This window comes from Empidonax traillii, unplaced genomic scaffold (genome assembly GCF_003031625.1).
Source record: "Empidonax traillii isolate 1590-97213 ecotype Southwest subspecies unplaced genomic scaffold, ASM303162v1 scaffold94:size1391941, whole genome shotgun sequence".
NCBI lineage: Eukaryota > Metazoa > Chordata > Aves > Passeriformes > Tyrannidae > Empidonax > Empidonax traillii.
The window spans coordinates 383,707-400,232 of record NW_020955287.1 but is presented as its reverse complement, the minus strand read 5'-3'; the positions used below and the strand labels follow the sequence as shown (position 1 = coordinate 400,232).

The 16,526-nt window shown below is 37.9% G+C and overlaps 1 protein-coding gene across 1 annotated transcript; it reads left to right on the top strand.

Moving 5' to 3' along the window:
• Positions 1–433: 433 nt before the first annotated feature.
• On the top strand, positions 434–15,160 carry CLUL1 (clusterin like 1). The gene is made up of 9 exons (XM_027881778.1): positions 434–533; positions 1,449–1,558; positions 2,776–2,924; positions 4,746–4,913; positions 6,849–7,293; positions 8,434–8,571; positions 11,703–11,917; positions 13,023–13,193; positions 14,999–15,160. The coding sequence occupies exons 2-8, from the start codon at positions 1,456–1,458 to the stop codon at positions 13,188–13,190; spliced, it is 1,386 nt and encodes a 461-aa protein (XP_027737579.1). The 5' UTR covers positions 434–533; positions 1,449–1,455; the 3' UTR covers positions 13,191–13,193; positions 14,999–15,160.
• The last annotated feature ends 1,366 nt before the right edge of the window (positions 15,161–16,526 follow it).

The following is a 16,526-nucleotide window of genomic DNA, read 5'->3' as shown; positions in this document are numbered from 1 at the left end:
CTACTCATATTATGCCAGCCTGCACGTGGATTCATGATTTTTTTCCAACTCCTGTACCTTCAGAAGATATACAAAGAAGGCTCTTATATAATTCAGCGGTTTTTATAGCAAACTAAAACTATGCGGAAGAGATTAAACGTAGGAAGCTATTTTTAACCAAAATAATGGTATCAATTTCACTAATATCATAAGCTGCAGGTGTCTCCTAAGGTAAAATGTAAGATGATGGAAGAGCTAATAAGACAAAGGCTATTGACTACAGAAAAATAGCAGTTCCAAATTACATTAAATTAGGCAATTTTGCCCAATACTCCCCCTGGTGGTTTTGCCCACAGAGATGAGCATGAAGTCCCATACATGCAAAATCCTCCAGCCTAATGACAAAACGTCCCGTTAATAGGATTAAGTACCTCTCATCAGATAAGCAGAACATGGCAAAATCCCTGACACTCCCAGGAATTAGATCAGAGCACAGCCCAACCCCTTCCTGACACAGGGAGCAATTTTGCAGAAGAGGCATTTCAGTATTAATGGTAAATATACCGGGTTTTTTACTTTTCTTTGGTAATGGGGCTTTGTATTTCTTTGCAAAGTTAATTGGTCTTTTGCTATAAATGTAAAGGTACAATATGCAAGTAACTATAGAAATAAATCCAGTCTATAAACAAATGTAGGTTTTTAATTTACATATGCACTTGAGGCTGATAACTGCCTCTTCAGTAAGGCTATATTGGCTAACAAGAAGGCACTTAAATACTGTGTTCATTTAATCAGATGAGAACTATAAAGTGCAGTTGTATGGTTTCTGAAAAATAAACCTTTCTCCTCTGCTTTTAGGAGGGAAATAAAGCAAAAAGCATTTATTTTCCTTATTTTGTTGGAATTTGTTTCAACTGCTGATCTGTTTGTTTACAAAACTGATCTAATTGCCAATTTCTTGGCACATCTATTATTACATCTCAGATATTAAGTGTTGTTTTGAAGCACAATGAAAGGAATCGCATGTTTGGACACAGGGAAGGAAATAACATTCCAGAAATTTCCCTTTTTAAAATGGACAATACTATTTAGCATGGATGCATTTATGATATAAACTAAGGACATAGTGTGAGATCAGTAACTAATGCTTTTCACAAGGTAGAAAAGGGACAGACTGAGCTGCATTAGCTTTTGGTTTTATATATACACGTCCTGATTCTGTTAGCCACTGTGCAAACGCAGGGGAATTCATCTAATTAATCTAAACAGATAATTACAAATGAGGTCAAGCTTCTTACTTGTGTGTTTTCAGTAAGAGCAGCATTTAGATACATGCTATAAATCTTAGAAACCATAATTAAAGACAGAAATAATGGGAACTTGTATAACACTTAGCGAACGCTGCACATAGGTATTTGAACATCATGACAATATTTACATTTAACTGCACTCACCTGCTTCTTTAACAGAAAGAAAATGAAGTCCTCTTGGATATTTATAATATATGTGCTATGGCTGAATGGTCATCACTGTGCACCAACAAAGCAGGAGGAAATGAGTCTCCGGGAAAACCTGAAGCGTACGTATGCTTTTCTTTCTGGGGTGTGCTAGAGGGCCCTGGGCCCAGGTCCCCAGCTGGCTAGTGCATTTTGACTTCCACACTCACTGGCATCAAGAGGTTCCACTTTCATGTGTGGAGCTTAGAGACCATAACAGAGCTGACTGCGTGCACCCACCCGCACACAATGGGGAGATAAGAACAAGGATGAGAATGTAAAGGGATTAACAGATAAGCAGCTCCTTACAGAAAAAAAAAAAAAACAAACCAACAACCAAAAACCAACAACAAAAAACCCTAAGGTGTTTACAGGATTTTAAGAGGTTACTTGATCCCTCATAGATCATTAGAATATAAATTCAAAATGTAACCGATTTTGAATTATTTTCTTTATTTAAATAATCTTTGAAAATGTTTACAATTATATACTTTGCTGAAAGGTGGCTTTTACAAATAATTTTAATAAAATTACTTAATTTAGAAAATAGCAGTTATTCTGCATATGCACATCTGTAAGCATGGCTTTATTTTGTGGATAGAAATCCCAAGAGGATCAGCCATTAAATATTTATTTGTTTCAGCCTATATTAGTCATGTTTCTTTAACAAACAAACAGAAAGTTAGGCTTTTGGCAGGCTGGGGGTGATGGGTTTTTTACTTGTGTTGTATAGCTCCAGTGATATTCAGGGTATTTCCACAAAGGGAACAAATATAGAGAGGCAATCATGCAGAGCTTGAAGGTGCAATACATGGGCCAGCCCTGGCTTTCACCAAAACTGATCATTACTTCACAGGAAGTCTAGAAAACAGTCTAGAAGACACCTGTAATCTACATTTTCAAGATGTAAAGGGAAGCTGTCATAGGCTATATCAGATCAAAGATAAATATATAGATTATGTCATCAGAAAACTGATGGGTAATCCTTGGAGATATCCAAACCTCAGGATGAAGTCCTGAGCAACCTCTTTTACTGTTCTGGGATTCAGTAATCAGCAGTGGGACAGTCAAATATACAGCTTGAGTTACATACAGCTGATCCTTTCAAAGGCTCTGGGCCATATTCTTATCTGATGGAAATGTCTTGTCTCAGTGTTACTCAGCATTCACCATCTCAAGATTTAGCTCTGCCACTGTAGGGAAACATAGAGCTGTTTCATTCCCTTTCATCAACAGTGCATGACAATTTGCAATAGTGTTAAAATCTGATTAAGTCACTGTATAATTTGGATTTTTTTAGAACTATCTGAAGTTGGAGAGAAGTATGTAGATGAAGAGGTAAAGAAAGCTTTGATTGGTATTAAGCAGATGAAAATTATGATGGAAAAAAATGAAGATAAGCACATAGATCTGATGAAAACCTTGAAGAAGAGCAGTGAAGAAAAACAGGTAACATAAGTCCATCTGGGCCTTTTTTTTGTTTGTGTTTTTGTTAGCTTACATCTATTTTTAATCAAAGATGATGCAGGTTGTACAAGGATTTAGCCTTCCTCCTGCAAGTAGTACAGCATGCCATTGTGCTCAGGCCAATAAGTAATACAGATGGGATCCCTTGTTCTCTCCCCTTTTCTGGAGAGAATGTCAATCACACTGTATGTACACATCAAGCAGCATACATCTTCTATGTGACCACAAGATTGATAGAAAATCTGCCCCTTTGTCTCACTATCAGAAGAAAATCGCACTTACTGTTCATTTCTAAAAATCCACCACTTCACTGAATTGACACCAAGGCAACTGCAGGCAACTGTGTGACAGTGTTTTGTGTGGAAGGTCCAGCAGCTCTGTCCTTCCTGTCTCTGAACCCCTGAGGCCACAAGATGTTTCCCAGCTTACTCGTCAAACTTCAAACCTTGAGGAAAAAATCAAAGCCACAAATGATAATGTGCTCTAGAGAAAGTACAGTGAATCAGGAAAATTTTCAATGTCATAGTGCAATGCCTAGGCTCAGAGCCACGTGCTCAGATGATTTGAATAAACAGAGATTACTGTATACTAAAAAAAATTACAAAAATCCTAGCTTTTGGTTTCAATGAAGTTGAAGGAAAATTCCTTCTCTTGCCCAGCACCTGATAGTTAGTTTAAACTACTTGTATTAGCAAGACAAAAAGTACCCGACAGCTTTTTAGCATCTTTAGGAACACCACTGCACTCTCACAATCAACATTCTTGTTAGCTCTTACTTGATGACTTCATTTACACAGAGCTTACATCGAGAGTTCATAAAACACTGCATAAATGTATTAGAAAGATCAAAAAATAACTAAACCTAGATTACGAAAACCGGAGTTGCTCTCTCCATCAAGCACATCCTGACAGAAGTTATCTTTTCTATGAGCCTCCTCCTTACTGAAATGCAGCCAAAATGAATAAGCCCGACCAATTAAAAGGTTTCTGTCATACTTAAGAACAACTGGGAACATTGTTTGGAAACCTAAACTATTAAAATATGTTGCAACTGTAGAGAGAAATTAGGGATGTGCAATCTACTTCAATAGGAAGAACTTTTCTGTCTTTCCATTGCCAAGTCTGTTCCAAAAATGCTGTTTCTGATCTGCTCAGCTTTGTTCTCCACCTGATGGAGAATGATCCAGTAAATAGAAGCAGCATTCTAAAATGCATCGTTTCCCTTCAGTATGGAAGGAGTGCCTCACACAAGAGCAGGAAGAAAATCCCTCGTTACAGTCTTTTGATTAGTATACTCCCAAATAGCAGAATTGCTATACTTTCATATATTTCTGCATTAGAGAAAGACTTTATGTATGGCAAGGACCTAGCCTCATGGAATATCAATCCCTTAAAGAACAGAGAAAAGCACTATTAGTGGAACAGATGAATCCTGTTCATGTGACATGAAAAAAATGATACAAGTTGAGCACACGACCATGTGGGAGGTTGAATTCTTCTTACACAGAAAGAAGAGTGACTTTTTTCATGACGTTAAAGATCCTGGTAGACTGTAGAGATCTATTTGTTTCTGTAGGCTGTGCCCCCTGAGAGAACAACATCAGAAAAATCCTATAAGAAAAAGGTTTTCAATTTTCAGTTCCCTCCATAAGTGACTGCAGCTGAGAAGACAACCTAACCTAACGGTTAAGGATTAGCTAAAAAAAGAACCCCAAAATAGTCAAAATGAGTGATCAACACTGGGATGAGTACTTAGAACACTAATCTGAAAACTGCCCTCAACTGAATCTTTTTCTTACTTAGCAAGCCTTGCGACTTATGGATGAAGTTAAGGCAAGATTGGAAGAAGAAGAAAGACAATGTCAAGTATCCTTGAAAAATTTATGGGATGAATGTGAATCTTGTTTAGAAAGTACCTGCATGAGATATTACACAACTTGCAAGCATGGTGTGTCAACCTTTAAAAGAAAGGTAGGAAGAAACTTTGTATTCAGAGAATACTTATGAATTCACCTAAGAGTTTTAGATACAGAACATCTTATTTTCTCAATACCTAGACCTGTAGTTATATCAGGTTACTAAAATTAATTTGATTTGGAGGGTATGGAAATGTGAAGTTTACATGTTATTACATTCATTGGGCCTTGAGCCAAAACGAGTTCAGTTGCATTCTGGTGAGATTCCCCTCCAACCATTATTAGTCCAACTGACTCATTCCAATGTTTTCTCTCACAGTAGGACTTGCATTAGGATAGTCAATAACTGTTTGTGAAAACTACCACATAGATTCTTTATGGTCCATTTGAAAATTGTCAAAGTTAAAAGTGTAGATATAGTTAGCAAAATTCCATTGGGAAAAAAAAATCAACCACTTAACACAACATCATTCTTTCCTATAGTTGTTTTAAATCAACTCTTGAAGTAACAAAAAAGCTTTAAAATGCTTAACTGTTTTTTTAATAAAGGAACCTGTCAGAAAAGGATATTCCCCTACTTCTACCAGAAAGAAAATATGCTTTCCTGGCTGGTGAATTATTATTACAACAAGATTTAACAAAATTGTAATCACTTTTTTTTTTTTTAAATTGTTTTTTGTTTGGGAATACGCTTTAAATGTAGCTTAACAAACAATAATGCAATTACTGCTACTGAAATGTTAGCCAGATTACCAAGCTTTCACACTTCATGTGCTGAAAAATACAATAACATAAACATTAAACAGATAGTGTGTTTCAGACAAGCTTTGGAGCAAAAGTGTTTAACATTTGTGTATATTCTTAAACTAATTCAGGTTAAAACGTGGGAGATATTAAATTTAAGACTATTGGTGATACTTTTAGCTTTTTAGATACCACTCATGGATAGCTCAGATGCATCTCTTGGACTTTTCAAGAGGCCGTGGGTGCTGAAATTATTGCAGTAAAAGTTATATACTGCTCTGCTACTGTCTTTGACCCTCTTGGTAACTTCCTCAGTGAGCTACATGCCTTCTTTGAAGCATTGAAAGTAAGAAATGTGATGTGACCTAAATAATTAAAACAAAAAGAGGACAAAGAGGATAGCTGTGGGTGAGGACACACAGACAGAGGGGACAACAGTGGCTTAGGCTGTTCCTGCAGTGCTGTTTCACAGTTTGCCTTCCCTCTGAGCTGCACTAGCGATCAGATTGAGCTGATGATCTGATTTCTATTTTTTTTTAGTGTATATGTATATCTGTCTATATCTATGTGAATATCTGACTATAAGTATGTGTATGTGTTTAGCAGGGTGCTTCTCGAAGCTTATCTGTTTCCTAATGCCATGGAATGTGGCTCAAAAAATACTCCATTGGCTCAGGTAAAAGTAGTGCCTTAAAGAACAAGATCAGGGAACCAGTGGCTGAGGAACTGGGAACCCTGTGCAGCAGAGTTGACACTCGGACTCTTCCATCATCAAACCATGGACTGAGAGCCACTGCTTTCTTGATTTTGCTGGGTTTCAGTTTGCAGAAAGACGTGAGGACTTGCCCACTGGTGAGAGTGGGCAGGCTTTTTACAAATCACAGCAAGAACAATCACCTTCTGTTCCCTACACTGCACATAAGTACACAGAAATGCATCTCACATCTTTCCAAGATAAAGTCCAAATTGTTTGTTGGAAGAAATCCAGATGCCGATACTTAAAGCCTCCACAGATTAAAGGGCAACTGGTAACCTTTTTACTCCAGATCTGATTTGGAGTAAAATTAATGCTAGTGATTTAGATTGAATGTATTTCCCCTCTTTAGGGTCTTCAGAGAATGTGCTGTGTTTGCAGTTATTAAGAGGGCATTGTTTCTATGGGCATTTGAAAAAGAAAAATTAGAGCCCGCGAGATGACAAACTGATAACTTGTCGCGCAGCTGATCTGTCTCCTTCTTATACACAGGTTGAAGATTTTTTGAGGAAAATACCTCCACTCATTTTCAGTTTTCATGAGGATCAAGGAAAAGACATCCAGTTTAATGAAAAGTCTGAGAAAGAAGATATCCAGCTAGTAAAAATGGAAGATTTATTTAGCCAACTATTATCAGATGTGGGCTCAATATTTGACAGAAGTTTCATTTTTTTCAAGCACATGCAAAAAGAATTTGACCAATCTTTTCAGACATATTTCATGTCTGATCTGGACTTGAGTGAGCCCCCCAGCCTGCCAGCTTTACCTGAGGACACCACCAGAAATGATGGCTCACAGAAAGGCTGGGCTATGCCTGGCTTTTTACAGATAGTTTTTGATTTCAGTAGGACCGTGTTTGAAGGTGTCAGTGAGGTGATTACCGACGTATTTGATGAATACAGAGATTATAGAAGAGATTTGCCAGACCAAACCAAAGGCAAGTGTTAGAAAATGAAAACCAACTGCACTGTCAATGACATCAAACCCCTCGGGACTGCTAAACTACGGTTAATGACTGAGTTTCCATTATGTTAGGGTGAGATACTGTAAGGAAGCTCTGGAGGTTTTCTTGGTTAAAGAGACATGGGGCAAGGACAAGTTTTATCAGTTAAATGAACAGATACAAGTCACCTAGAAATCTCAGAGAAATGTTGCAGGGAGACTTTGGATCCTACATAGCCTGATTTTCATGGCAATTCTCACACCATATGCAGGAATTCCTCAGGAGTCCTGGCATTCAGAACAGATGCAGGTTTTCATAAGGCTGACTGACAGATTTAATCTCAGCATTTGCCAGGATATGATTTGTATCATCTCTTATTGACAGGTCACCAATTCTAAAAAATTAGAGCAATACTGTGCGATGTCAAGACATATCCCTGCCCTTTACAAATGATGTTAAGTTCAGCTTGACAGCTGTAAGTTCCAGTCTACTGCAGCAATGTAATGTGCCAATCAAATACCAGTCAAATAAGGAGCAGCCATCAGATTTTTCAGTGACCAGAAAATTCTGGGCATACCACTGGTGATAACTCTCAATGAAAGGAAAGAAACATAGCCAACTTTAGGAATACAAATAAGTTTCATATTTTACTAATGCAAAAAGTAAAGCAAGCATCATTTAAACACATGCTGGTGCCTGTCTAAAAGGAGATCACAGTGAGCACATGCCATAATCCTGAGTGGCAGGTGACATAACTGTTATATGATCATCGGGAAATATAAAGTTAAGTAATTCTTCAATAGAGTTTTTAATTTTTTTTCTGTATCAGGAGCCATGTTAGCTCAGAAATAAGTTTTGGTACTGTGCTCTCATCTAGCTGTATGTGAATATGAAACATCTTGACTTCTAAGGGTCAAAAAGATCTTACCAGAACTCAGATGTTGTAGAAACAAATAATGTGTAATAATATTAGCAATTTTTGGTTATTAGTGGGGAATACACTACGATGTCTTTATAAGGGAATATACTATGGTGGCATGAATTCCTTGAAAGAACTCAGATTAGGTAATGAATGTGTATTTATCAAGACTCTAAGTTTAATGCCAGTCTAAAAATACTATGACTTCATTCCAGAACCTGGCAAAAGTGGGATGTTCTCAAAAATCGCGCCAGGGCACCAGAGACCTCAGTGCAGGGAGCTATGGGAGAACTCCTCTGGATGCCCACAGTTTCATGAGAGATGCCAGAAATGTCAAGATAATCTTTTGCATGGTAAATAGCTATTTTTCTTGGGGGTTTTTTGTTTGTTTGTTGTTTTTTGGGTTTTTGTTTGTTTTGTGGGGGGTTGTTTGTGTTTTTGTTTGTTTTTTTTCTGTAATGCATTGATTACTGGTTTGTAGATTTTCAAGTTGTCATTTTCTACTGCGCTGTCTTCATATTTTTGGAATTAATATTCAGTCACTGCGTTTTTACTGTAACTACGGGTACAATCACCATTCCTCATTCCAGATGATTTCAATTAGCTTTCCCCACTGTCTCCACAGAGTGTCACTATAACTCAGTTGTTAACATACCGCTGGTGGTCCAGAGAGAAGTTCCACAGTCTATAGCAAAATACTGATATATTTTGATAGTCCTGACCATCCTGCAAAGAAACAAGATGTCAGGCAGCAGTCGATTTTGCCTGGGTGCAGCAATGCTGAGCAAAAAGCAAGGAGAAGCTCAAACTCCTGACACTTGCTTCTCCTGCTGACAACCAGGTGTAAGATCAGGTGACACTCAGCTCCTTACAAGGAAAGCAAGTGCTGAAGAGCCTGCAATTATTATTTGTTGAATGATGTCAGCAAACAGGGCTGACAAAAAGGGGGTTTCATGTCAGTATGTAAGGAGATGGCAGAGTTCTGACATGTACCCTTCATGGGCACCTGAAAAAAATTCAGCCTGAATCATCTAGAATTCCCACTGCAACATAACACATCTGTATTTCCAGAATTATTTGGGTCTTAAATGCCAGAGGATATGCTTAAATTCAAATGTCTTCAGAATATCTCCAGTGTGGCAAATATTAATGATACAATGATACATTTTAAAAAGAATATCAGACCACTTTTTTTTATCTACACCTGTGTATTACAGATACCAGTTTGTGATTACTGTATTATCAGGCTGAAGGTGCCCCTTGACAATACTATTGTACAGAAAACAAATTGAATTTCTCCAGAGTAATTTTTGTATAGGTTAAATAAAATGTTCTTGTTTAAAGTCCGTATTCTAGTAAAGAAAAAACAGGAATCTTCAGTTCTGAATTCACTGAAAATTATACTAGTCTCATACTAATATCTAGCTATTGTTAGATAAATATTAGGTCTTAACATTCAACAGGAATACTAACATACATTACAGGCTTTCTTGTAATAATCTGTGTCATAAAATCATAGAATAGCTTGGTTGGGTAGGGACCTTTACAGGTCAGCTAATCTGAGCCCCCTGCAATGAGCAGGAATACACTCGTCTAGACCAGGTTACTCAGAGCCCCATCCAACGTGACCTTGAACGTTTCCAGGGATGGGACATCTATCACCTCTCTAGGCAACTTGTTTCCATGTTTTACCACCCTCATTGTACAAAATGTCTTCCTTACATCTAGTCTAAATACACTTTCTTTCAGTTTGAAGTCATTACCCCTTGTCCTCAGGCCCTGATAAGAAGTCTGTCCCCTTCAGTTACTGAAGGCCACAGATTTTCTCCAAAGGCCATAGTAAGTCTCCCAAGAGTCCTCTCTTCTCCAAGCTGAATAACCCCAAGTCTCTCAGTCTCTCCTCCTAAGAGAGGTGCTCCAGCCCCCTGATCTTGTCCCTCCTCTGGACTCGCTCCAACAGGTCCATATCTTTCTGTGCTGAGGACTTCAGACCTGCACACAGTACTCCAGGGGTCTCATGAGAGTGGAGTAGAGGGGCAAAATCACCTCACTTGATCTACTGACTACGATTCTTTTGATGCAGCCCAGGATACAGTTGGGTTTCTGGGAAGAAGAACACATTTCTGGGAAGAAGCTGGCTCATGTCCAGCCTCTCCATCCACCAGCACACCCAAGTCCTTCTTGGCAGGGCTGCTCTCAATCCCCTCATCCCCCAGTCTGCGTGGATACCAGGAGTTGCATCAACCCAGTTGCAGCACCTTGCACTTGGTCTTGGTGAGCCTTATAAGGTTCCCATGGGCCCACTTCTCCAGCTCCTCCAGGTCCCTTGGGATGGCATCCCATCCTTCAGATGTGTCAACAGCACCACTCAGCTTGGTTTCGTCTGTAAACTTGCTGAGGGTGCGCTTGATCCCACTGTCCATGTCATTTATGAAGAGACTAAACAATAGTGGTCCCAACATGGACCCCCAGGGGACATCACTTGTCACTGATCTTTGTCTGGACCGTTGTGTGCCGTTGGCCCCTCCCCTCTGGATCTGACCAACCAGACAATTCTTTATCCAGCAAACAGTCCACCCATCAAATACATCTGCCTCCAATTTAGGGAGAAGAATACTGTGGGGGACCATGTAAAAGGCTTTACAGAAGCCCAGATAAATGACATCTCTAACCCTTTCCTTGTCCACTGATGTAGTCACTCTATCATAGGAGGCCACAAAGTTGGTCATGTAGGACTTGCACTTGGTGAAGTCCTGCTGGCTGTCCCAAATCACCTCCCTGTCCTCCACGTGCCTTAGCATAGCTTCTAGGAGATCTTCCCAGGCACAGAGGTAAGGCTGGCAGGGTGGCAGTCCCCAGGGTACTCCTTAATACCCTTTTTAAAAATAGTGCAATATTTCCCTTTTGCCAGTCACCAAGGACTCAGCTGTCTGTCACGACTTCTCAAATATCATGGAGAGTGGTTTGGCTACTACATCAGCCAATTCCCCCAGGACTCAAGTCCCACAGACTTACAAACGTATATTCAGGTTCCTCATGTGGTCTCAAAACTGATCTTCTCTTCCAGTGGGAGGAACTTTGCTCCCCTAATCCCTGCCTTGCAGTTTATATACCTGGGATAGATTGATAATGGAATAAGAGCAATTAAAAAAAACCCATAAAGTATAAGGAGATTATGACATTGCTGTATGCAAAATCTACCAAATCTAATTTAGCATAAAAGAAAATCTATTGCCATGAAATACAATATAAACTTTAAACTACTTGGTAAGTAATTGTAATATAATAAATGGGATAATAAATCCTTTTAGCAAATGTGAGCCTAAACTAAATGTACCAAAAGAGGTAAGCAAGAATTATTCTCTTTTTTTCAGCATTATTTAAAGACCAATCCAAACCATGCCCCCTTGCTAGACATTTTTAGCTTTCATTACTTCAGATAGAAGAGGCAAAGTACAAGACATAATACTGTATTTTCTAACAGATTGCCCAAACGTTCCTGAGCTGCACATAAAGTTTGATGAAGCCTTTAAGCTGGTTAATCTCTCAGGGGAGCAGTATGAGCAGATTCTCCAAGTGGTTCGGCATCACACAGAAGACACTTCCTACTTGTTGACCAAAATGAAAGAAAGATTTGGGTGGGTGTCTGAGTTATCCAATATGACCATCGGACCAGAAAGCATTTTCAATATAGATAAGGTAAGGGTTGTCTTCTGAAGGGAATTATTGCTGCCTTTAACCTGCACTTTGCTCGTACTTTTACGTTCTTGGGGGTTTTGGATGTTAGTACGTGTGTAATGTCTGGTTGTACAATACAACATTCCTATTCATCTTGAATTCGTGTATGCTTGATAATCCTTTGATGAGCTGAAACTCCTGAGGTTAGAAACTATTTTCTTCTAAATCCTTTCAGCCAGATGCATGGCTGATAGGCTAACTCGAATCACTGTCTGATAAGAGTAAATTGACACTAGTAGCTTTGACTGGCCTCAGATTACCTTCACAGATAAATTGCACTATACCTGTCAGTAACACATCTTTATTGGGTCAATGAATATTTAGCTATCTGTCTATGTTTGTATCTATAAACTCCAAAGTTCAAAGAAGGCAAATGTTAGACAGATTCTTGCAGCAGAAGCTGCATATATTAGGCAGCATTTGTCGATATTCTGATAAATACATCATGATTAATTGTATCTCACACACCAGAATACATCCAAGGTAAATTCAATCCATTTTCCTGGGCAAGGGATAAATTCTCCTTTCCTATGCAGAAATACAGTGTACTAGTATTACTGCAAAAACTATGCAAAATGATGGTGCAAACCACAAAAAATAAAGCACAAAATAGGTACAAGGGGACAGGCGCACTTTCACAACTCAGTCTGAGCTGTCTGATCTAGGAAAATTAGGCTACAGAGCTAATTCTGGTTTAGAAAAACACAAATGAATAAATAACTTCAACCACACAAAAGTTGTACTGAAATTAGTGGGACAACTTACAAGTTCTCATTAAGAGAACAGAAGTTCTTTATAGATGGAGTTCATCGTATAAATATTAACATGAAGTTCTTCAATATGGTCTTGCATTGCCATGTCAGCTCTTTCCACCACCTACAATCAGCTTTGGCACTAATTCAGACACCCACTGTCTTTTCAGAAGAAAACAACTTAAAGAAAGTAGAGAGGTCTAAATTATTCTTCTATTTAATTTTCCCTTATTAAAGACAGTGGGCACAGTAGGTATAAACAAAACTGAAAGTTCTCAGTAGTTTGTAGTGTCTAAAGCACTGATCTCTTCTAGGTGGTACCTGGGGATCCCTCCAGTAAAAATGAAACTGTGGTAGACGTGAATATTCTGACTTCTCCTACTTTCACCATTAAAGTTCCTCCCAATTTAGACCCACAGAGTGCTGAATTCATTGAATACGTAGCTGGGAAAGCACTGCAACTGTATAAGCAGAATTTTTAAGTGGTAAGTTCATTCTTTCTCCTTTCCTAGAAAACACAATTCTTCCTAACAGATGTTTACATTGCAATAAACTTTACTTGGAACAGAATTCCGTCGTGGTATAAAGACTGCCTCCTCAGAAAGACATATTGATTGGGACAAACACAAGCGTTATGGAAAACACAAAAAGACACTCAATGTTCTAGCCTGCAAACACAGACATGATGATATTAAATGATATGACTTATTTAACTGTGAAATCCTCCATCTTTAAGTAACATCTGGGATGAGATAACGTGACGATAAATATTCTTTTAGAAAAGAATTGCCTCACAACCACAGTCCACTGTCTTGGCATCGAAAAACATGTCTTTGTGTTTATTCATCATGAATGAACTGGAATTACCACTATTCACCATGGTTTTTGCTTTCAGTGGTGTTTAAGAGCGTGCTTGTATTATTTTTCGTGATAAAGGACTGCAAAGTGAGAATCACCACCAGGACTTTAAAGAGCTGTCTTATCATAACATTTCTCCATTAGCAGCACTCACCTTAGACTGACTGTGTAAACAGAATTTGCAGTTCAACTTGCAGGAATATGCACAGAAAGATCCTTCTCAGGGGCTTCTAACCATTTTTGTAGGAAGGGCACACAAGAAGCCTCCCTCCACATTTAAGGGATTTCCAGATGAGGAAGGAAGAACCCAGCAGGCAGGCAGGGCTTAAAAAATGCTTCATATTCTCTAACCCGACAGGGAATCTCCAGGAAAGACAGGGTGGGTTTAGGTGGCATCACGCTGCTATGGGGCTTGTGAGCCACCCATCCCTAGGTCTTTCTTTCCGGGGGGCCCTGGGATGCACAGCTTTAGTGGCCTCCAACTCTTACAAGTGGCTTTACCAGGGGATAGAGCCGCAAGATGCATGAGATCTTCAGGCAAATCACCACATTCAGTCCTCTGAGAAGGACTAGATTTGGACATAGCTGCTTTTTAGGTCATTGGGTGTCTGCTATCCTCAACTCCGCAACTGAAGCATGACCTGAAACACAGAGAAGTCCGAGGAAGCATGCAAAAAGCATTCAACATTGAAAAAGTAAATGAAGAAAATGTCTGTATTTTGTATCAACTAAGGTTATTCTTTTGAGGTTAGACATACAGTTTCTAAACAGATGAAAGAAATCCTTCCTACCAGATAGCCTGAGGTGGGCTGCAAAATTTAGGCATAATATAATAAGCCTCACCATGAACGTTGCTTAGGTAAATATTGGTGAAATTATGTATATATTATGTTTAAAATACAACCACTTTTAATACTTATAAACACATAAAATAAAATGTTCAAACAATTTCTATGCAAACTTTCTTCAAAATTCCCTGTAACTGGTATGTACTTATTGACAATATACACTCTCAGATCACGGAGTACTAATATTCAACACCTAATAATAAGAATAATTATTTCCTTAGTCTGATTATGATTTTTAGCCTGAATCTTAGTCTGATTTTTCTGTGCAACATATCTTGTGTAGCCATTTCACACTTGAGAAAAGTAAGTGGCATTGATTTCCAAATCACACTACCGTTTTACGTTCGGTTTGCACAGGATTTAGGGTACATGAAGATGTGATGATAAAAAAAGAGTTAAAAGTCTACAAGAAAATGGAAAGATCTATGAGAATGGAAAAAGAGGAAAAAATCCATTTCTCTTTGGTTTTTATGTCATTTATGTTTCTATAGTAGGACAGTGATACATTCCACATATACTAATTTTTCTAACATATTTTTCTCAGTCCAAAACCCAAATGTATAATTTTTTTTTTTTCCTCCTAGGAAAGAAGATGTGTGAAATCTTTCTTCCTTGATCACTATGGTTGAAATACCCCTGTGCTCAACATACAGCTAGTTGTTAAATTACTATGGTTAAAATAGTTGCATATAAATAAAATTTTGCTTAGTAAACACTGTGACATATGAGCTAGCAACCAAAGACTGTAGAAAAAATCCATTTTAATATTAATTTATTTAAATAAAATGTTATTTATATTGTAAATTAGGTAATCTTTGATAATGAGCTATGGCTGTGGTTATGCAAATATTCAAGAAAATAATCAGCTGTAAGCACACAACTAATTTCTATTAGCATTCTTAAATTCAAGCACATTCTTAAGCATTCTCAAGATTGGTCCCTACAGATGTTGCACATTTGGCTAAGTCTGAATCAACCAGATTTCTGTATTAATGTAGCATATTATTTTGTGATTAAAATGTTCCATTTCTTCTTTCAGTTGCTTTTGATGTTTATTGTGTACATTAAATGACTTTTCTGAATATGCAGTACTGAGTAAGTTTTCTGCCTTTGGCATTTCTTATTTGTAGTTTGCCTCTGGAGTTTATATTTTAATTAGCTAACAGCCTTTATTAGTAAAGAAGTTTGTTTTTTGCAAAATTATACATACTAGCTTTTAGTGGTATTTGTAAATTATAACAAAGGTTAAGGACTGATATATCGCTCAGCTAGAAGCAGAGCTCTAGGCGATTTTGTTTAATTTGCTGTGCCCAAAATTTCTATGCATTTTTTGCACACAGATATATGCACCATTTTCAACTGTATCCCTGTTAAATAAGTCATATTAATTTAAAAATGTATAAAACCATGTACATTAGATATGAATATAAAAAAAATCCACACTCTAGTTATACTTTGTTTTCCTTTACTTCTATACATATAAGTAAGCATACAAATTTATACAAGAAAAAGGCCATTTAAATGTTTTAAATGGTGGGAAAGATGATTTTCTGCCTGCTGCAAGGAAAAGTAGCATTTTCTGATCCCCAGTTCTCTGTTCTCCCTAACTTCCATCTTATATACCTGTATTACAGTCTCCTAATTGTGAGATATTAGCAGTCATAACTCTTGTAATCGCACCAGTTGTCAGAAAGCTGGGCTTTATCTGAGACATAATTGACTCTTACAAAATGCTTGACTTCTAAGAGATAAATTCAGAGAAGAGCCAGTTTGTTTTGACTAGCAGAGATTATACCTAGAAAATTTTCAGAGGATATGACATTGGGAACAGTTGCAATCAAACACAAAAATGACTGTGCAAAATGATGCAAAATAGATGCAAAGTGACACTGATGCGGGAGAAGCTGAGATCAGCAAGATGAGACTCAGTAAAAGTGAGTGCTGAGTACTACCTTCAGTAAGAAAGCAAGTGTGTCAATACTAGCAGAAAGCTGATAACAAGGTATGACATGAAAGGGTCTTGGTTTCAAAGAATCACAGAATCAGTGAGGTGGGAAAAGACCTTTGAGATCATCAAGTCCAACCCATGACCAAACATCATCATGTCAAGTA